This window comes from Chelonia mydas, chromosome 17 (genome assembly GCF_015237465.2).
Source record: "Chelonia mydas isolate rCheMyd1 chromosome 17, rCheMyd1.pri.v2, whole genome shotgun sequence".
NCBI lineage: Eukaryota > Metazoa > Chordata > Testudines > Cheloniidae > Chelonia > Chelonia mydas.
The window spans coordinates 17,732,940-17,754,321 of NC_051257.2; the positions used below are offsets into that span (position 1 = coordinate 17,732,940).

Consider the following 21,382-nt stretch of genomic DNA (forward strand, 5'->3'; position numbering starts at 1 on the left):
TGAGGCAGTATATGCAATTGTCAGACTGCATTTAGGGGCTTAATCTCTGCACTGGGTTTGTGAAGTCTGCCGGGGTTGTGTGTGCATGAAGGAGAGAATAGAAGTCCTCAAAATTACTGTCAAAGTGGGGATTTTGGTATTTTTTCTTTAAACATAAGGGAAAAATAAAGTGGCTCAAGCTAAATTATTCTTAGAGAATATTTTTTTTGGCTTGGTAGTTTGTGTCCAGATCTTGTTCAAATACCAAACTAATATTCTGCTTTGAAAAGAAGAGCTAGTTTCATGAGGACTTTCTCATTTACGTTTTTCTAAAGTGTTTTTCACTGGGATATCCAAGTACTGTATAGCAATCAAAGATAATCCTAGCTGTGATTTAAATGGCAATCTGGCAGCCTGCTGTCTCTGGCCCTGTGTAGATACAAGTACCATTTTAGGTTTTCACTCTGCCATGTTTGACTTCAATTGGAATTGCCATAGCCATAGAGTTGAAACAATTCCATGAATGTTCCCATCAGACCCTTTGGATCTAGTGCTCTGCTAATGAGTGGTGCACAGGCCATGGTTCATAGCAGTTCTGTTAATACCACAGTAGATGGAAGGTTTTCCCTAATGTGTCTCAAACTGATGTCATTTAAGAATTTTTAAATTCCATTGATATTTTAAAGAAAAATATACTGGAAGCAAAGTTCTGTGTCATTAGGTATCACTTAGATGTGTTTTGTTTTGGCAGGACGACAGTCCATCCAGCATCCCCTCCGCTCCTGTGTACCAGAGAGGACACTGAAATTACGGTCTCACCTCTCCGTATCCTAGCTAAATCACAGCATTCATTTGAGAAGCATATCCGAAGCATCCTGCAGCGCAGCTCTGCTAACCCATTGCTTTTGAAGTATGAGACTTTTCTCTATGGGACTCGAAAGGAGGGAGGAGACTACATTATAGAAGGAATGTGCACCCTAGAACTTTTTATCTGTGTCTTGGGACATTGATATGGGGGGAGGGTTGCCATAGACTTCCGTTTGCTATCGCTAGTGCCTCCCACCCCAAACAGACTTCTGAGAGGACTTCCCTGGTTAGCAGAGAATCTACCTTTTAAAAAACACTTGTTAGCGGGATTGCATGTACACAAATAGCTTGTTCTGTGTGTTTTAAGGTGTGCTGACAAAGATGCATCTCCTCCCCCAGAGGAATGTCTTCAGCTCCTAAGCAGAGCCACACAAGTGTTCAGAGAAGAATATATTCTGAAACAGGATCTGGCAAAAGAGGAGATCCAGCAAAGGTAACATGGCTTCACAAACATGTGGCACATTTAAGCTTGTATTCCAGAAATGATAGATTCAAGTTACAGGACAGGAGTACCACACAAATGTCAGCATAATGCTTGTACTTTTACAGAAGATGGTAGGTGCAAGGAAATATTGAAAGGAAACATTAGGGTGGGAGCCCTGCTCTAAGTACTTGAAACCTACTAGCCAAATGGATGTTGTTGTACAGAATCAACCTGCCTCCATGCCTGGGGATCCACAGAGACCTTTACCATGGTAACAGCTTTGCCACAAGGACTAAAAATGAGAAATTACAATGAATAACTCTTCCTTGTCCCTTTGAACTCTCTTCCTCTTTGGAGGCATCCCTTCTCTTCTAACCTACTTTCAACTCTCCAGAGTGTCCAAGTTTTGTTGGCTTTTTGTTCTACGTGTCTCTGGAGACCATTAATCATTACATTCCCTTGTGAACGGACTGGCCTCTGACTCAACTATCATTTTAGAGTGAAATTGCTGAGGGCACAGAAAAATAAACAACTGGAAGATCTTCAGTACTGTCAAGAGGAAAGGTGAGTTGGACCTGTTTAATTGGCTCTGTCAGTTTTAACTAAATCATGAAATGTTAATTGCTTTCACGTGTATAGGAATTAAATGGTTCAGAAAAGTCTTAACCAACTGGCTGATTAGGTTTTTAGTGGGACTAACCACATTTAGACGCCTGCACTGTTGTAGAGACCCCATAGAAGAGTTAGACTGGGTCACAGGTTTAACATCCAGCCCAGCTCTTCAAAGCTTCACTAGCCCCTTTTCAAACAAGTACGTGGAATGTTTTTTTCCCCGTAATTTTGAATGTTTCTGACTTCTGTAAAGGAACAGTCTGCGGGAAATGGCCGAGCGCTTGGCTGAGAAGTATGAGGAAGCTAAAGAAAAACAAGACGATATTATGAATAGGTGAGCACAGAGACCGATCCCTTTTTCCTCATCAGTGCTGGATGATACTGAGGTTCGGAACACTGGGGGGGTGGGGGAGAGGGAGAATTGTCAGTTTGGCTTTTCCACAGTAGCTGCAAAGTCAATGTAACCAAAAGAGGCCCAATGTATTTGGCTGTGTATTGTGGGTTTCAGATCCAGTAATGAACCTTTTAGTGTTACGGCTGCACCTTTTGCTGGTGAAGTTCAGCAATGTTAATGGTTCAAGTGGGCACAGAAGAAGCCTCCAGCAGCAGAGAATAACTGACTTGTAGAAAGATTACATCCTTCTCGCAGGAAGGAGAAACTGGATATTAAGTATCTAAGAAATGCAAAACATAGGGGACATCCCAAAAGAATTCTTCACAGTAAGGGGGGGCCAGCAGTTACAAATAGTAAACAGCCTAGTACATAAATGGCGGTTTTAAAGTTACCTTTCATTCTTTTTTTTGTGTATAAAGGATGAAGAAAGTGCTTCGCAGTTTTCACTCTCAGCTTCCAGTTCTGTCCGATAGCGAGAGAGACATGAAGAAAGAATTACAGGCAATACACGATCAACTGCAGCACTTAGGAAATGCTATCAAACAGGTGAGCATGAGGTGGCACTGAAACTTGAAGATATGGAGTGGAGAGGAAAATGTGGCAGGAAGGAAGCATGCAGGGACAGGATGAATCATGTTTTCTGCAGTTATGGGCAAATTGTCAATGTATTGTACATGCTTTTAGGATACACTTGGTCTGCTGCTGCTCAATTCCTATTCTCTATCATATGCAATGAAACAGTGAACTCTTGAATGTTTCATAAGGTTTCTAAGGAGTCCATTATTCATGCTACTTCTAGGTGAAAATGAAAAAGGATTATCAGCAGAGAAAGATGGAAAAGGGGATCAATCCACGAAAACCTACCATAACTCTCAGTGCCTACCAGAGCAAGTGCATCCAGACAGTTCTGAAAGAAGAGTAAGTTAACTTTTTTCCAAGCTGGGCTCCTTGTGCTTTGGGTTGATTTTGTGAGTGCATTTAACTCCCCGTCATTGAAAGCTGTCTATCACAAGTTTAAACTCCAAACAGTGCCATTAAGAGTCCTTTAGGGTTTATCTTCAAAGCTGGGAGCTGCTTTATTACAAATAGCTGCTAACTTATGTTGTTTTATGCTGTAGAAACCTTGAAGATTTGACCAGAAGTAGATGGGTCTGAGCTTACTTTAGAGAGAGCACTATTTATCTAAAAAGACTGGAGCAGGTGGGAAGAGTTCATGCCAGCCTGAGGGTTCAGCTGTTTCCCCCTTTCCCTGAAAACTTCTATCCTGCTGGGAGCCTTAGTTACCCTAAGTCATTTTGTCACTACAGCAGTCTCAGGGCGTGATTGCAGCTTGTGTAGACATACCTGAACAGTGAAATTGTGACAGTTTGGGCTGTATGAGCCTTTCTGGAGCCTGGGTACATACTCAGGTGGCTAGCCTGCACCAAAGCCAATGTGGTTGTGGCTTCACTGTGCTGGTACCTCAGGTTTGTCTCTAGGAGCTGCAGGCACAGTCTGAGTGAGGTGTAGAGAGAGAGGCCCTCAGCTAGCCAACTAACTACTGGTAAATCTGAAGACTTGGTGCAGCTTAGAAAGCTGAGCAGGTAATGGACAAATTCATGGATGTGAAATCATTGTTGAGTGGTGCAACTTGTAAACTTTCCATCAAGTTGCATTTTTATTGGAGCACTGCTGCTGTGGCATTTAAACATACTAGGTCAATTGTAAAGAGTTTGGTAAAGAATGGACTCTGGAAAACTTGTTTTCTTAAACTCCTACAAAATCAAGGAATAGTGTTCCCTAGGCAATTTCAGTACGTACTTGTAGTTATGGAGCCCATGCACCTAAGACTTAGTAAAGCTGGATTCTATTCCACCTTGCACAGCAACCCTACTGGATAATTTTAGGGTTGTCATCAGGGGCATAGAACAGAGCCTATGAAGCCAAACAGTGATGTATGAGATATGGCTGGCCTCACTCTTAACCAACAGCTTTTATGAGATGCTAGCCAGCTAAATAGTTCAAGAAGAATTACCTTCAGCATGAGCTTTTTAAAGCACTTTGAAAGTCTTACCTTTAATACCACCTCCCTCTTTCAGCGAAGAATGGCTTTTAGTATCTTCCAACCAAGGTAGGACCTCTCACATCCACCCCCTCAGAATTACAGCATTGTACAATTCAATTCATGTCTACTTTCTTGCAGGGGAGAACACATAAGGGAAATGGTAAAACAGATCAATGACATCAGAAGCCATGTGAACTTCTAAGTCCCCACACTAGAAGGGCTGAAATGCTTTTGACATTGGCAACAAGGAATATTTTAAGGGGGAAGAATACACAACCCACATCTATTTATCAGTAACAACTGTTTGTGGTGCATAATATGCTTTTTATTTCATATTTTGTAAAGACTCAATATTGAATAAAACACTTTTTTGATAAGAAAAGATCCTTTTACAAGCTCAGTTTGTCTCCTTAAGGAGAAGGGAACTAAACATTTTAAGCTTACAGCTATCCCATGTGTGAATCAGTATAGGAAAAAAAGCAGGATTTAGGAAGGGGATTTTTACTTCAGCAAGGAAAGCTCTAAGGCCCCCTCTGGCAGAAAGCAGATTAGAAAAACCAGAAAAGCGCACGACACTTCAGCAGCTTTTGTTTAATTTGGAACACTTTCTTCATAAGGACACACCTTCAATACAGTTAACAAATGGTTACATCTGAATTCTGTAGACAGCAGAATTCTACATCCACAATTGCACAGGATACCACTGAAATGCAGTATTCACTTCCAAACACTCAGTTTGCCTTTATCAAAAGAGAGAATTGAGAGGCCAGGTGTATGTCTACTTCAGGAAGACTTCAAGGGATTGAATATGGAGGCTTGACTTCTTCCCTGCTTCCGCTAAAAGTGACATGGCCAAGCTAAGTTTTAAGAAGTAGTACTGCGCTACTTGACAATGGCACATGCGGAAGTGCCAGAATAAAGCCTTTAAGGAAAGGAGGGGACTAGACATGCTGCAGAAAACATTCTAGTTGCACAGATTAAGACTACACAAGTATTAGGAATAGTTTATGAAACTCACTGAATATTTTTCATTTTTACAGTCTACACTGAACAGTCCATTTTCTAAATTACATTTTTTTGCTGTGTACTAGGTTGCATGTTAGCTAGAACAGTAAAACTAACCACCCTCACATCAAATTGATTCCAGGAGCTTCTATAATAGAGGGATAATTTTCCTGATACAGTGGTACTCATGCCAAAATTACGATGCTTTGTTTGTATTGTGAATTCAATCCCCACCTTTGGCAGACAGCTCTCCAGAGGACACCTGAGTTTTCTGTGTTTGACTTTTCCTGAAGAAATTTTAGTGCCTTACTTTTCTCACACCTTTGGGTTCTTCTGGCTAAATCAGCACTATCCCCACAGTCTAGTTCTCTAAGCTTAGTTGTTGGAACTGCAGTCAACCACTTCATCTTTGCCAATCTGCCTAGGGCCATGTTTTCAACAAAAGCTAGAAGCCTTTTGTTTTTGGACTCACTCTATCCTGCACATAGGGTGAGAGGCAGGGTGTGCAGTAAGGAGCCCATGCCCATACTACACTCTACCTTTAAACATTGATACCTAATAGTTTGAAAGAAGATCAAGGTAGGGAAAGGGAACATGGAGTAGCAGAGTGAGACTGGAAAATAATACATCAGTATTCATAGCTGTCTGTGAAACACAAAAACCTGAAGTGAGGTTGCTGAACTGAATCACACAATACACTCTGTAAAAGCAAAGATTAATCATTTAGTTCCCCTTCCAGAGCCTGGGTACCCCTACTCTCATCCTAATTCTACATGCAGCCACCTTTCCAGGCTATAAAAATTTAGTACACCAACATGCAAGTTTCCATTCTGTAATTTCTATATTAGGTTTATGACCGCTCACCCACTCACTTTTCCTGAAGACTGCAGCAAGGCATCACAGCTACATGAAAGCCGTTTCAGTGAAAACAATGAGCAGAGTTGAGGCTGACTTGTGGTAGTAGAAGGGAGGCTGAGAAGAGGAAGTGACTCAGTGCAGAAAAGATGTTGAATGATTATTTCCTTGCTTTCTTCCAGTTTGGGATCTGCAGCCTAGCAACCTCACCTCAAAAATTAATTATTTTTGTGCCAGGCTACTAGGTGCTACAAAGAATTTAATGTTCTGTTTATTCCCATTCACATAGAAGAGCTGCCCTCCTTAAAGCACTGCTACCAGGTTTAAGTACCAGTAGAACATTAGCAGCATAAGGTGGGTGAGGTAATATCTTTTCGTGGAGACAAGCTCTCACCAACACACAGACGTTGGTTCAATAAAAGGAATATTACCTCACCCACCTTTATCTTGGGACCGACACCACCACCACTGCACTGTAGGAGGTTAGCTAATTTAAGGGGATATAAACTGTTGCTTTTCCTGTGACTCCTGCTGCCAAACACAGGCCCAATGTTTCAAGTGTGTACACACAATATAGTGCATATGCCCACTTAAGAATTGTGGATGCTCAATGTGAATATTCAGAAAGTATATTCCTACTAACCTTTTCATTAGTAAAAGCTGAAACACTGATCAACTGACAACTTCTGTTCCTCTCAAAGGCTAGAGCTAGTTCAGTTATCGCAGGGGCCAGTCCAAATATTCAGAATTTGCAACACTTAGTAGTACAGTGGCAGATAAGCCATCAGCATTTGATCTCCTGCATGGAATTCTTATTTTTTTTTAAAGTCATGTTATAATACTGTTTTGTATGACAAGAAACCCAACCCTAGCACCTGTAGAACATCACAGTCTCGTTGCATAGTGTTACCTTAGTGTGTAGTTAAGGGTCAGAGTAGGATTTGAGTTATTTGCCTCTGTTTTAAGCAATATCTGGACACTTGAACAAAACCTGCAGCATCATGCAGTTCAGGCTGCTTTTGTGCTATGCGATACAGACTGATGCGTGTTGCATGTACTATTAACCCACCCTACATGTGGCATGTGAGAGACTGAATTTTTCCTTAATTCAGAATCATCTTCCTTTTTCAACTACAATTTACACTGGGTAAACCCTAGTTCACACAGAGTGACGTTCACCCCAGCAGAGATGATGTGCAAATGCCCTATATGTTGCTTAAATGGTACACAGAGTTTTGTAAACAGTCTTAACACAAATATGGGACTAGCAACACCTCCGTTCTAAAATTGAGAAAGGATCAGTTATGGTTCCATTTTTTAAATTAAACCTGTGAAGAAGAGGTTATAAATAGTGCATTTCTTTAACCCCAGAATTTTACTTTGCAGTCCCTTCTTTACTGATCCGCTCCTGAGACGCACAGCTCACTCATATCCATCACATTTCAACAGCATTCAGATTGTTCAACAAAAACTAAAACAGTTTAAAAAAAAGCACTGAGTTAGGAAAGAAGATCAATATCCAGTGTCCTGCTAATAAATTCATATTTTAATATAAAATATTCATACAGCACACTACACCTCAGGCTGTCTGCTAGCTGAATACTGTTACTGACTATTCAAAACAGAAAAACTTCAATCACTTTGCTCTTCAATGTGTTTTGAGGGACAACAGGATTTCCAGCAGCTACTTTGATCACAGTATTTGGGGGGAATATTCCAGATCTCTATATTAGGTTAAGAAGTTGGCCAAAAGGAAAAAAAAATAATTTTTCAGAATGTAAAGGACTGTTTCCACTTACCGTGGAAAACACCACTGCACCCATTAGTGTTCCCATTAGAAAATGCTCTTCTACACTGCAAGGCTCCCTGGTTCTCTCTTCCTGCCCTGTGCAAAACCTTCTCCCCTCTAGAAACAAACTCAGTCATTGCTCCCCTCTGTCATCATCTGCTCTTTCAGTTAGAGTTAAATAATTAATGTTGCTATAAAGAGGAGTTAAAAGCCCCGAAGGCAGCCTTGGAGCCCTGCCCATCAGGGTGTCATGTTTCAGGAAGCTGATTAATGTCTGTCAGTTTTGTGTCGTTCAGGATTGCACGGATTCTCTCCAAGGAATCTGCCTGCCGGATCCGTTCCAACTGCACCTACAAAAAGCAATGAATACAATGAGCTCGTAAAATGTGTGCAATACTTCTCAAACCGGAAGATTCGGTATTAGTGTGGACGCTATCTGTTCTGACATGCTATGTCAGCATATCCACACTGCCCACTTCTGCACATGAAACAGTGGGACTGTACTCTCCACTGAGAAACAGTGGGCCTGCTCTGTGGTCTGTCAAGGGTCTAATTCAGTCAACAGTAACGGACTTGGTTGCTATCTCTGGAAAGCCCATGCCAGTTAGTTTGTAAGCCTCTAGTCAGTGACGGCATTAGTTGATGCCAACCCCTACAGAGAATCTGAAATGGTTTCCTCTCCCATTTCTGCCATGGTTTTAGAGTTCTTCCCTTAGGATATTCAGTATTACCCAGTAGTGCTTTCTTATGCCATGCATGCCTAAAGAGAGGGTTCAAGTATGTTCATTCAAGATCAAGTGAAAAAGGGGCAAAAGCATGTACAGTTACTTTACCATTCAACTGTTTCCTTATGTCTGGAACTTTATTTCTTCACTGAGCCGATTCACATACCTCCATCCCCCATTAAATGTTAACCATGCAAGTGCAATACTTTGAATGACTGGTAAAGATGCCCCGGACATCAAAACATGGCAAAGGAGCTCTCGTCTACATTGAACTTACAGAATTACTCCAAACATCAGCATGTTCTATATTTGATACACATCTTGATGCAATTCACAAAATGATTGATAATTCAAGTGTTTAAACAAGGTAAATATTTCTGGGGAAAAACTGAGTAGTGGCAGTAGGGATCTAATCTTGTTTAAATCCCGTCAACCCACAGGAAAATAAAATACAGATTGCCCATTTAGGCATAGGAAATCAAAGATGAGAACTCTGCTAAGAGCTAGACATGTGGAAAAGCCAAGTTATCCCAATACACTCTCCTTGGAGTGAATCCGTGTTGCACAAATCTAAGAACAGGGGGTATTTTAGGTTTAAAAAGCTGTTTACTTTAGCACTTTTCATTGCGGTCACATATCAAGCACAGTAACCTGGCGGTTATCAATGTACCAGTCAGTGACATACTGGCAAGGAGGAGTCAAATTCAAAAGGTGATGTGAAAGAGGATGTGAACCTTCCATGAGTGTGTGTAATAAGTGTCTGATTCTGTGCAACTTCACATAGAGGTCTGATGGTGGAAGTTAAACTGCTAGGGGGAGCTACTTTAAAAACACCCATGGTTGCACATACTCTGGCTGATTGCTTTTCCTGATACACCTTTGTCTTCTAGCGCCTTGGTGTGTATTAGGAGAAGCAGCCAGCAGAAGTGTGTGTCCAAAGATGGATATTTTTTAAGTAGCTTCCCCCTCTTACTCCCCAGCATTTTATCTTACACCTCTAAGCAGCTTGGTGTGAAAGTTCAACCAACTCAGGCCTGGTATACACTTAAAACTTAGGTGGACATAGCTATGGTGTTCAGGAGTGTGAAAAATCCACACTCCCGAACACCACAGCTATACCGACCTAACCCCCAGTGCACATGAAGCTACATCCATGGAAGAATGTGTCCACTGACCTAGCTACTGTTGCTTGGGGAGGAGAAGTTCCTACAGCAATGGAAAAACCCCTTCTGCTGCTGTACTTTCAGTCTATGCTATGAGGTTATGCCAGTTTAGCTCTCGAAAAAGGGGTAAACGGTGAATGACAAAATTTGCAGATGATACAAAACTACTCAAGATAGTTAAGTCCCAGGCAGACTGCAAAGAGCTACAAAAGGATCTCTCAAAACTGGGTGACTGGGCAACAAAATGGCAGATGAAATTCAATGTTGATAAATGCAAGTAATGTACCCTGGAAAACATAATCCCAACTGTACATATAAAATGATGGGGTCTAAATTAGCTGTTACCACTCAAGAAAGAGATCTTGGAGTCATTATGGATAGTTCTCTGAAATCATCCACTTAATGTGCAGTCAAAAAAGTGAACAGAATGTTGGGAATCATTAAGAAAGGGATAGATAATAAGACAGAAAATATCACATTGCCTCTATATAAATCCATGGTACGCCCACATCTTGAATACTGCATGCAGATGTGGTCACCATATCTCAAAGAAGATATATTGTAATCAGAAAAGGTTCATAAAAGGGCAACAAAAATTATTAGGGGTATGGAATGGCTTCCATATGAGGAGAGATTAATAAGATTGGGACTTTTCAGCTTGGAAAAAAGACAACTCAGAGGGGATATGACAGAGATCTATAAAATCATGACTGGGGTAGAGAAAGTAAATAAGTGTTATTTACTCCTTGTAACACAAGAACTAGGGGTCACCAAATGACATTAATAGGCAGCAGGTTTAAAACAAACAAAAAGAAGTATTTTTTCACACAATGCACAGTCAACCTGTGGAACTCCTTGCCAGAGGATGTCGTGAAGGCAAGATTATAACAGGATTCAAAAAAGAACTAGATAAATTCATGGAAGATAGCCATTGATGAACCTATTAGCTAGGATGGGCAGGGATGGTGTCCCTAGTCTCTGTTTGCCAGAAGCTGGGAATGGGTCACTTGATGATTACCTGTTCTGTTCAATTCCTTCTGGGGCACCTGGCATTGGCCACTGTCGGAAGACAGTGTTAGGAAGGAGTTAAAATTTAGCTAGCAAAAAAGACAGAAACTGCTAAAAAGCAACGACGTCATTTTTGATAACTTAGCTTAGCTTATATGGTTAATGCCCAACCAGTAACTCAGCTTTTAGAACAATGCTAACTCTCCCTTCACAGCCCACTAGATATTTGTAAGCACTTATTCCTACTCCCCCACCCCGCCTCCTTCCCCCGCAAGGTAGCCACAGATGCTTAATGCAATAGGATGACCTTTATACATATGTACTGTTTTATTTTTGTTTAGGGGTTTTTTTTGTTTGTTTGTTTTTTACTTGTAACAATGTTTGTTTTTGTATCTACAAATAAATACTAATAAATTAATAAAAGAATGTATATAACTGGCCACTATGGCACCATATTTTTGAAGCTGCTTGTCAGTCTTCCCGGTATCGTGAATAAACCCCCTTCAGTATTGTCTGTGCCTGCCTAATTCTTTAAAACAAAACAAAACAAAAAACTTTTTGCATAACAGGATACTGGGCTAGATGGACCTTTGGTCTGACCCAGTATGGCCATTCTTATGTAGAGCGACAATAGGGAAATTAATTTATGGCAGCAGCTGTAAGCCTTCTAATTGAGTGTAAAGCAAGCAAGTGGATAACTAACCCCTATTATTTATTAATTAAATCAATAAACGTGTTCATTCATTGAATAAGGTTTCTTCTTGTCTTTAGACTAGGCCTTGTGATTCCAAGCTAGTGTAACTAATGAGCTATTAAATAATTAATTTGTTTTACTTATGTAAATATGTAAAGACATCTATTAGACCCCTGCCTTGACCATTTGTAGTAAGTATTTAATGTGTTTTCTGCGTATCAAATTACTCCCTGGAATTTGGATTCAGGGCTACCTGGCATCAAGAGGACTTAGCATCAGGATGATGGTTCTTAGCATCAGGAACTCCTGACAACTAGTGGCTAGTTGATTTAGATATGCAATAATCAACCACTGACATGGCCTGTTTTCTCCAGAGCTTGTATCGAACTCATCAGTCCACAGAAAAAAGAAATGCATCCAGACCCCCCAGCGGCAAGGAGAGGAAAGGAAATAACTCTTGCTAACTATCAAGGAGAAACTAAAATCCTCATACATTATACAGCAGGGCTTGTATTACACACAGTGGAGCCAGCACATAAAACACTGACTAGTTATTCTACCAATCGTTCAGTATGTCAGAGTGGACATGCTCGTTCCTACAGAAGAGGCGAATAGCTGTGGGACTGGAGTGACATAACGAGGACAGTCCAGCCACAGGAAACACAGGCAGAAGCCTGTGACAAACATAACCATACAAACAAAGCTGGAATCAGGAAGACAGTGGCAAGTGACATAGTAACAGTGACTACTTTTTACTGTAGCTCTTTGGAGCTACATGAATATTTTGAAACAAGAACTGTGTAAATTTTCACTATGGAAATTGAGCCGATGCATTTTCAAAGCAGTGCAAGGATTTGTAAAAGGACGACAGCAAGTAAAAAGCAGTTTTACAGAGAATGTTAGCTTAATTGTCTCATATTTGTACTGCCTAGTCCTACAGAAACAAGTAGGAGAAAGTGTTAACAACTCACTCTGTCCATCCATGGGGACCACCTCCAGCAAGGAACATGCTGAGTTCTTTTATTGGGTGCTCAAAGATTCATGATTTTGTTTACTAGCTAAACTAGGAAACGTGACTTAAAAATAAAACTTTATAAACTGTAAGTGACTCTTTACTGAACAGTTGGTACACGAAGTTAAAGGATACAGGACTGAACCTTAGTATACCCCTGATGACAGATCTGGCTGGCTGGATAAGAAACTGCAATGCAAACTGAACCATGCTCCATTGCATGAAAGATTACCCAAAAATCCATAAGTATTAAAATCTCTTTCTTCTGCTACCTTGTGATCTCCTGAGCTCAACTATAGCTTCTTCCTTTTAGGATCAAACACATGATTCAGTGATAGGGATAACAATCTATCATGTGCTATAGCTTAAAAAGCAGCAAATAAACAGCCCAGGAGTGATTATGCAAATTTCTGACATTGCACTTGAACATTTACATCATGATGAATCACTATGACTAAATTATACACTGAGGGAAAATCATGAGGTGGTCTCTGCAATGTTAGGGAAACATGGAGCTATTATTTGTGTAGTTCTGTACAACTCCATTTAATGCAATAACTCCCTACTGGCTGCTGGGAGGGAGTTAGCACTGGAATGCGTTACCTAGGGAAGTGGTGGAATCTCCTTCCTTAGAGGTTTTTAAGGTCAGGCTTGACAAAGCCCTGGCTGGGATGATTTAGTTGGGGATTGGTCCTGCTTTGAGCAGGGGGTTGGACTAGATGACCTCCAGAGGTCCCTTCCAACCCTGATATTCTATGATTCTATGACAGGCAGTCAGATCCAGGCTAACTAAGAGCCCAGCTAGTCTCTAAAACAAGTTGGATTCCTGGTTTAGACTAATAATTCTTTACTGCTCACAATACTATCAGTTGGTTTATAGTCCCAGTTTTTATGTCGCACCGCACCCCAACTACAGAGGTGACAGAATACATATGGGCATGAACAAATGCAACACTTGGGACAGATGGATTACATATCTCTTACCTGAAGGGTCTGAGAAAGCTTTACAAAGTCTCTCTGTACTTGCTCACTGACATCTAATTCAGTCTGCAGTCGCTGAGCTTTGTTCTTTTCCTCAAACATCAACTGTTCAAGGTTAGTCTGGAAAGAGACAAGTTATTGATATGCTTAAACTATGTACAAAAGGGGCATGGATGGACCTTCTGATTAAGTATGGGTCTGAGAATCAGGTGATCTGGGTATATTCCACAGTCTTTCTGCCTGAAGTTGGACCAGCCATTTACCCTCTCCATACCTCAGTTTCCCTATCTGAAAAAAAGGTTTAATACCCAGTTTCCAAGAGTATGGGGACGGTGACAATTAATTCATTAATGTAGGACAAAGCCCTTCCGTACCACCTTATTTCCACGTCTCCAAGTAAAACTGCAAGTTTCTGACGGTGAAATCAGACAGTAGATGGGAGTGGTCATGATTCTCTCAGAACTAGATTACTATATTTTCTGTCCGGGTTTTGATCAAGGTGGTATAGAAATCAGACCACAATTAATTCATTCCTCTGCCAGTGTAGTACTGTTCCTTACAGTAAACACTGAAATGTCAAATATTCAGAGTCTCAGGGGACCCAGACTGGTTAATCCAGTTTTAAAATGACTGGGAATGGAGCTTTCAACAACTTCCCTAGGGAGACTTGCACACTCAGGACATCTCCTGAGATCCACTCTTCCCCTTTCTGTTTCATCCTTTACTGTTAGCAATACCCATTTTGACCAGCAGTGTGAGCTTTCAGAACACTATGCTTGACAAAACACAAGTGTCTGAACAAATTCAAAACTTACTTTCATACAGAGCCACCAACATAACAGTTACCTTTGCAGTGGTCTCCTTCTTTAGCTGTTCCTCAAGAGTGTTTTTCATTTCCTGAAGACTCTCCAGCTGCTGCTGTTTTTCCTGCAAGGTGCACTCCAACTGTGAAATCAGAGAAAATCAATTACCTGAAGCCCTCTAAAATTTTCTTTTCCCACAGGTGCCTGGCATTCAAAACCTTACATAGAAAGGTCAGTGTAACTGCCTTTGTAGAGAAACTCCCAGGTAAACATGCCATCACCCCTTTCTTTTCTGAAACTGGAAGGAAATGCCTGTAGCAAACAACATTTAGCTTATTAAGATTAGTATAGAAAGTATATACAATTTTAACCATTAGGAGAGCCTCTGTTAAGGTTGCAAAAGACTTACACTGTTGCCCATATTATAATTCTGTCCTTCAGAGTTCCAAATGTCTACTTATTTGTTTCTTTTAAATGATAGTGCTGCTCCTCAAAATCCAGAAGCATACAAGTTCTCAACTTGCAACAATCTGGCAAAGTACACTGTGGTCAAAAACTCTCCTACACAGAATGAGCACTCCTTCCTTTTTATGGAAGGAAGTAAATTCTCTACTATTTCACAGCTACAGTGACATGAAGGCCTCAATGTGGTTCAGTAATTCCCAACTATCCTGCTTGTACCTCCCTAGACATGAGTGACTTGTCAGATAGTGTCCTCATTCAGAGTCATTTTACAAAATACATAATTGTGATTAGTAACAACTAAGCAGAGCCAGCAAGGAAAGTTAGCTTATTTTCTCTCACATGAGAGGGGTTGATATTGACACAGAGACTCTAGAACAGTAAGAATGAATCGCCTTGTTGGGATTCTCCTTCCTGCCCATTTTATCAGGTTAAATTTTCCACATTTAAGTCTGCAAAATTCTTAAATGATCTTCAAACTGAACTCTTACCTGTTCCTTTTCCACTTTTATTCTTTCCAATTCAGCTTTTAGGCTAGAAATGGAAGCTGCAAAACAGAGGAAAAACAAAATTTTCACTTCATCAAGGCACTAGCTTCTCCAGATTTTACACCTCACTTTCATCAACCCATTAAAAAAAAAATCGAAATGTTATATCATGGTAAATGTATCTGAAGCTCTTTTTACTATATTGAATGGTTTACCCCCAGCCAGCGTTCTCTGCAAGGCTAATGTGTAATCCAACTGATCCCAGCAAGGATGAGTTCTGAAGATTTCTCTTCATTCATTCTGGGAGTTACAATTTTCCCCCTTACAACTCTCATCTCTCAATACCTTATGACCATGGCAATCTTCCTCTGGTAGGTAAATGATCTCCTTTAAGGTGGCTGCCAACATAGCCCTATCGTATGAACGGAGGCAGGGACAATCGCCTTCTCCTCAGCCCGACCTATTTTATCCATGTTCTCGTGCCACACCCATCACTATTGTGTGTGGAACACACAGAAGCGTTTGGGGAGTGACATCCCCTCCCTGGTTAAATTTTGGTCTCCTAGAGAATGCAGTGCTGTTATTAAGGTACCATTAATATCATGAAATTAATTTATTGTGAAACTGCAAAAATGTGTGCTTTTTCAGAAGATTTAGAGCTTTGTTTTGTAACGCTGGTCTGCTATGCTGTCTCTTGTACACACTTTAAATGTCCAGCCTTGAAATAAGTAAACATGTTAATAATGCAGAGTTCTGGATAGAACTGTAAGTGTGAGTTACACTGAATGTGACAATGGGTCAAGAGAGGGACTTAAATATGTACTTGATGTAACCCAGTCAGTGCAGGTTACATGCACCTCTAATATGCATCAAGCACAGTTCATTATTTTTACCATGTTAGCACCAGGAGAAGGATTTCTGAGATTAAGAGCAAATGCTAAATTTTAGTTGTTAGAAGAAAGGAATCTTGACACACACCCCCTCCCCCCAGGAGCTATGGATTAAGGAGAAAAACTGAATTGCAACATTTAAAAAAAAAAAAAAGTCATGCCCACTTGAAGAACACTTAGAAAAAGGCAACCTGCCCTAAAAATAGGGCCAAGTGTCTCCTCTTTCTCCCAGCTTCTGCCAACTCAGGGAGCCCAAGTTACTTCTTGCTCTCCTGGAGTAGCACATACCACTTCCCATCTGGTTACTCAGCTGCCTTTTGTCTTAGTTGAATTTTAGTACGGTACAGAACTGTCTTTTGATCCCCTTACTTTTTAAACATTTGAGGAGAAAGAAACCATTTCATGTGCTACACGTTAGGGAAGCTTTAAACCCCCTCTCCTTGTTTGTAAATAAAACTAACAGCATGGAAGGCAAGGCTGGCAAAACAGATTTAATCTCACTCCAAACAAAAATACTGTGTTGCACCCTTTTCCCTGTGCCTACATTTTGACTTGCACCAAAAAAGCTCCAGCAATGGGACCTGAATGAACACACTTTGGATGCTATATCAATATAAACAATTACCTCTCTTTTTCTGTGTTTTGGGTTTATTTCCATCAGTTACCTGCTCTGTAATCACATTTTTAATATGCACTTATTAACTTAAACATAACTCTTTTATTATTTTCATCATCTTCTCATTTTTACTCATCTAGCTGCAAGATTCTGCTTCCCCTCTAGCAGAGGGCTGATAACCCTCAGAAAACAGAGCAAGTAAAAGAGGCGGTTTCAGCAATAATGAGATAGAACCAGCATCTCCCACTAAAAACAACCATGCTAGTAGTATTCCCTATCAAAGAAAAACCTCACTATGGTACTTGTATGAGGGGAATTGAAAAACACTATTTCTTTTGTTTATCATTTTTACAGTGCAAGTATTTGTAATAAAAATAATATAAAGTGAGCACTGTACGCTTTGTATTCTTTGTTGTAACTGAAATTGATATATTTGAAAATGTAGAAAAACATTCAAAATATTTAATAAATTTCAATTGGTATTCTATTATCAGTGCAATTAAAACGGCGATGAATCGCGATTAATTTTTTAAATCGTGATTAATTTTTTTGAGTTAATCGCGTGAGTTAACTGTGATTAATTGACTGCTCTACTATTTTGTGCATTTTCCAAAAGCATGCCAAACGGGACACTGGACTGAATTCTTCTGATGATAATGTGGATACATTTGACTTAAGTTACCCCAAAACAAGTCCTCAAGAATCTATTTTCCCACACAGGTATCTCTTTCTAGATTATTTTTCCCCTTCTCACCTATTTCTTCTTTGCAATTTTCTATCTCCAGCTGTAGAGTTTCTTCTAAATTTTCCTTTAGACACTGTTCAGCCTGAATCTGTTCTTTTAAGAATAAAATTTCTGCCTTCAGTTTTTCTTCAAGGTGATCTGCTGCAGTCCGTACACTAAGAATGTCCTCACGATATTTTAATACCAGCTCACGGAGTTCCTGAATTGAGGATTAGCAAGAAATTTCAGTTACAACATTTTCACATACATAGAAAGCAACGTACACTGATACCAGTCACAGATAAAAAGTCAAATTACCAGTGTTTTTTTCGCTCTGTCTCAGCATCTCAGGCCCCATCCCCAAAAAGATTTTAAAGAAGTACAACAAAATTTGCGTGGTCGAGGTAAATTAAGAAATCTCTCTCTTCACACACATTAATTCTCTGCATGCCCCAATCCACTATTTACCTGCTATGCTTGAGTGTAAGGGAGTGGACACGTAGAGGTGTTGAGATTTACTATAGCTCAGTATGAAAGATTATGCCAGTTCTTAACCTTCACTGCTCCTACACAAAGCCACCTCTCACACTTCAGATGAACCATAACTAATCCGTGCACCCCTCTGCCACCCCCACACAATGCCTTGCAGAGTCAAGACCTTAAATTTAGAATCCGGTTGTTTCACAGTTTTACCAGACCAGTACATAACTTCTTCCACTTAATTCTACTGTTACATTTTGTTCATTTAAATATTCTAATCAATCATTTTGAAATATTTTACCTCCATTGATTCTGGCAGACTGAAATCTTCAGCTTGCTGTAAAGACACATGCAAGCTATGCTTTCCCTGAAGGCTTTCATTATCTTTTTGCAGCCTCACCAACTCTTCTGAGACCTGCTCCCTCGACTGCATCAGGACAGCCTCCAACGTAAGGAGAAAATGCAAAATTATAGTCTTAAAATCATGCTCGGGTCTATTTACAGCCAATTTGTCACAGTGCTTCCAAAGCTAGTGGAACCCAGGGAAATTTATATTCTCTGTGAAGGAGGATGGCAGTACGGATCAGCTCCCCCTGGTTAGCCTTGGTTATTCCAGTACTAGTAAAAAGTAAAACCAAAACACCGACAAAGATTTAACACTTAACAATTGCCTACATAAAAGATACATTTAATTTAATTTAACAGCAGTCAGTCATAAGTAAAAAAGAGCAGGCCATACATACAGCCCTATTATGTATCTTGCAGTTTTCTTGTAGCCAGTGGACAAGGTGGTGTGTGGGACACACATGTGTTGTGGTTTTTTTTTTTCTGTCTACCTAATTAATTCTATTAATAAAGAGACCAAGTTCCATCTTTGAATATTTACAGGTGGGCTTTCAGAGCACCTCCTACTCAAAAGTCTGAGGTGGATCCTGAAGTTCTGCTGGTTAACCATGTGGTGTTGCTATGCTGCCACCCGATTGAAATGGTGATTTCATTTGCTTTTTTAAAAAATAGGAAGTTATATATTAGAAGAACAATCAAGTCGCAAAGCCAAGCACTCCAAAAGGTAGGAAATGTCAGAATTGCGGTTGCCTGTGCAACCTCAGTGCATACACACAAGTGGGCCAAATTATATCATCTAGTTACATGATAATATACAATTTTTTCTTAATGGATCTATCTCACTCATTGCTCTGGAGATAAATCAAGGTTGTTAGCAAAGGAGACTCATCTGGAAGACCTCTGCTTCATTTGCTGAGGAAGCTGGGTAGGATTGAGGCAGGGGACTGCATGAAGAGAAAGGATGGTCTCGTGGTTAAGGCTGTTGAATGATGCCCTGTGGAATTGGGTTCTATCCCTGCCTCTGTCACAGACTTCCTATGTGATGCCACGCACATCTCTTATGCCAAAGTTTTCACAGGTGGACACGAATGTGCTCTTCAGTTTCTTGGTGCCTGACTTGAGACCTTTGAGTCTGATTTGCACAAGTGCTGAGCACTCACAGCTGTAACTGTGATGTCACGGCAGCTTGCTTGAACATATAAAGTGTCATATAATGCTATGCTCTGAAGGAAAAAAAACAGGCCTTAGGCATCTCAAATTGGGCACCAAAAGTTAGTGGAATTTTTGGATCTTAATTTCTCTGTGTCAATTTCCCATCTGTAAAATTGGGCTAATACCCCTTCATCAGGAGCATTGTGAAAATAAATTCCTTAATGTCTGTGAAGCACTTGGATCCTATACGTGATTTAGTTGGGGATTGGTCCTGCTTTGAGCAGTGGGTTGGACTAGATGACCTCCTGAGGTCCCTTCCAACCCTGATAGTCTATGATTCTATGATTAGTGTCATACAAAAGCCCATGAGGAAATTATTAATTCTACCTTCAGAGCAGGGTGTGAATAGTGTGCAGTAAATAAGGCCTGGTGCCACACACAGAACAACAAAGAGTGCACAAAACATTAAACAGCTGCTTAAAATGAGCACCATCCATTCTGTGCATTGAAGGAGGCTGGGGTCTTGTGGAAAAAGTAGTATGAGATCATGTAATTAGAGATTATCGTAATGCGCGCATACATAAGGGGGCCAAATTAAGGTTGCACATGCAACCTGAATTCTGGCATTTCCTAACTTCTGAGTGTTTGACTTTGCAACTTTAATTTTTTTTTTTTTTGTAAACATGTACATACACACACAAAGAGGTCTGAGACACACAGATAAGGTGGCTATATTTAAAGACCAAACTTGGTCTCTTTCTGGAAAGAAGCTTCACCATGCTGCTGCAGGGTTGTGGGTCTTTCCTCCTTTCAAGTGCTGAGAGCAACAGGGAGCAAGATCCATTCATCAGTCAAAAGGCAAGTATGAGGAGGCAGCCCCTGGCTCCACCACATCAGAAACCTAAATTCCTGGGCTTTCCTGTGCAGCGGAGAATGGGGGACTCCCGAGCCAGAACTTCTACCAGAAGAGCTTCAACCACAGCAGCTTTTTGCAATGGTGGGGAAGACAAGTGCCAGTGGGTTTGGGGGATGGTCTGTGCAAGTATGGAAGAGACCTTGGTGAGAGAAGTGTGCGCACCGTGACATTACAAACTGCTTTAGGTTTAGCACTACAGGGGTTCATAAATATCTATATGTTAAATGCATGGTTGTCTTCTCCCACCTGACATGGTTAGACAGCAAGATAAACAAACCCATTAATTTTCATGTACGTGTTTAAAAATAGTGTATCAGCAAGACTGAGCACCCAATATTCTTGAAAAGGTATTTAAAAGTGAAATTTCTTTACCATTTGCTCCTGAACACTTCTCTTTGCTTGGGAAAATGCCTGTTGTAATTCACTGAGTAAGGTCTCAGACTCCTGAGATCTAATAATAAGTGAAGATATCTTCCAAAAAACAAAGATATAGTTAAGTGTCTGAAACAGATTAGGCAGGTTTTGAGAGTGTATTGAATACCCATCCATTCCCCCTTTTCACCCCTCACATGTCCTTCACATATTACAGCTTTATATTCATTCAGACCAGGTTTTGTTTCATTGGCTCAAGGATCAAAAGCTCATCATTTGAAAGAGATATTCTAATTCATACAGACTGAATTAAGATGTGTTTTTCTACAAATAGTACATTAATTCTACTGAAAACTAACAAGGAAATAGTAGTTAATTCTGATCATACCCAAATGTAGACACTTCAGAGCCAATTAAGGCAGAAAAAAATAGCATTATCTTTCTAACCTGGAAAAATAGATCTTCCTTTAAAAAAAAAAAAAAAAAAAAAAAAAAAAAAGGTTTTCAGTGGAAATACAGTACTTTTTGAAATATAAAACAAGAGATTCAGAATTCTGACTATAAAATAAAATTAAATCTTAT

At 40.1% G+C, this 21,382-nt stretch overlaps 2 protein-coding genes across 13 annotated transcripts in view; one reads left to right on the top strand and one right to left on the bottom strand.

The window, feature by feature from the left end:
• Positions 1–4,702, top strand: part of NUP88 (nucleoporin 88) — a 15,775-nt gene extending 11,073 nt beyond the window's left edge. Inside the window, exons 11-17 of the mRNA XM_037880782.2 lie at positions 731–889; positions 1,154–1,279; positions 1,769–1,834; positions 2,136–2,216; positions 2,696–2,822; positions 3,076–3,194; positions 4,459–4,702. Of these exons, the coding sequence (XP_037736710.2) occupies positions 731–889; positions 1,154–1,279; positions 1,769–1,834; positions 2,136–2,216; positions 2,696–2,822; positions 3,076–3,194; positions 4,459–4,522 (742 nt within the window). The 3' untranslated portion in view covers positions 4,523–4,702. The remainder of the gene's footprint in view (positions 1–730; positions 890–1,153; positions 1,280–1,768; positions 1,835–2,135; positions 2,217–2,695; positions 2,823–3,075; positions 3,195–4,458) is intronic.
• A 3,003-nt stretch (positions 4,703–7,705) lies between these two features.
• RABEP1 (rabaptin, RAB GTPase binding effector protein 1) overlaps positions 7,706–21,382 on the bottom strand; it is a 69,837-nt gene continuing 56,160 nt past the window's right edge. For 7 of the 12 annotated variants that reach the window (XM_043531217.1, XM_037880779.2, XM_037880777.2 and 4 more), the window contains 7 exons: positions 20,801–20,899; positions 18,317–18,457; positions 17,566–17,755; positions 15,309–15,364; positions 14,399–14,497; positions 13,556–13,672; positions 7,706–8,319 (listed from right to left, as the gene is read on the bottom strand). In XM_043531217.1, the coding sequence (XP_043387152.1) occupies positions 8,218–8,319; positions 13,556–13,672; positions 14,399–14,497; positions 15,309–15,364; positions 17,566–17,755; positions 18,317–18,457; positions 20,801–20,899 (804 nt within the window). In that variant the 3' untranslated portion in view covers positions 7,706–8,217. Of the gene's footprint in view, positions 8,320–13,555; positions 13,673–14,398; positions 14,498–15,308; positions 15,365–17,565; positions 17,756–18,316; positions 18,461–20,800; positions 20,900–21,382 lie in introns of all 12 variants that reach the window. The other 5 variants (XM_037880778.2, XM_037880780.2, XM_037880776.2 and 2 more) reach the window with 1 other exon arrangement.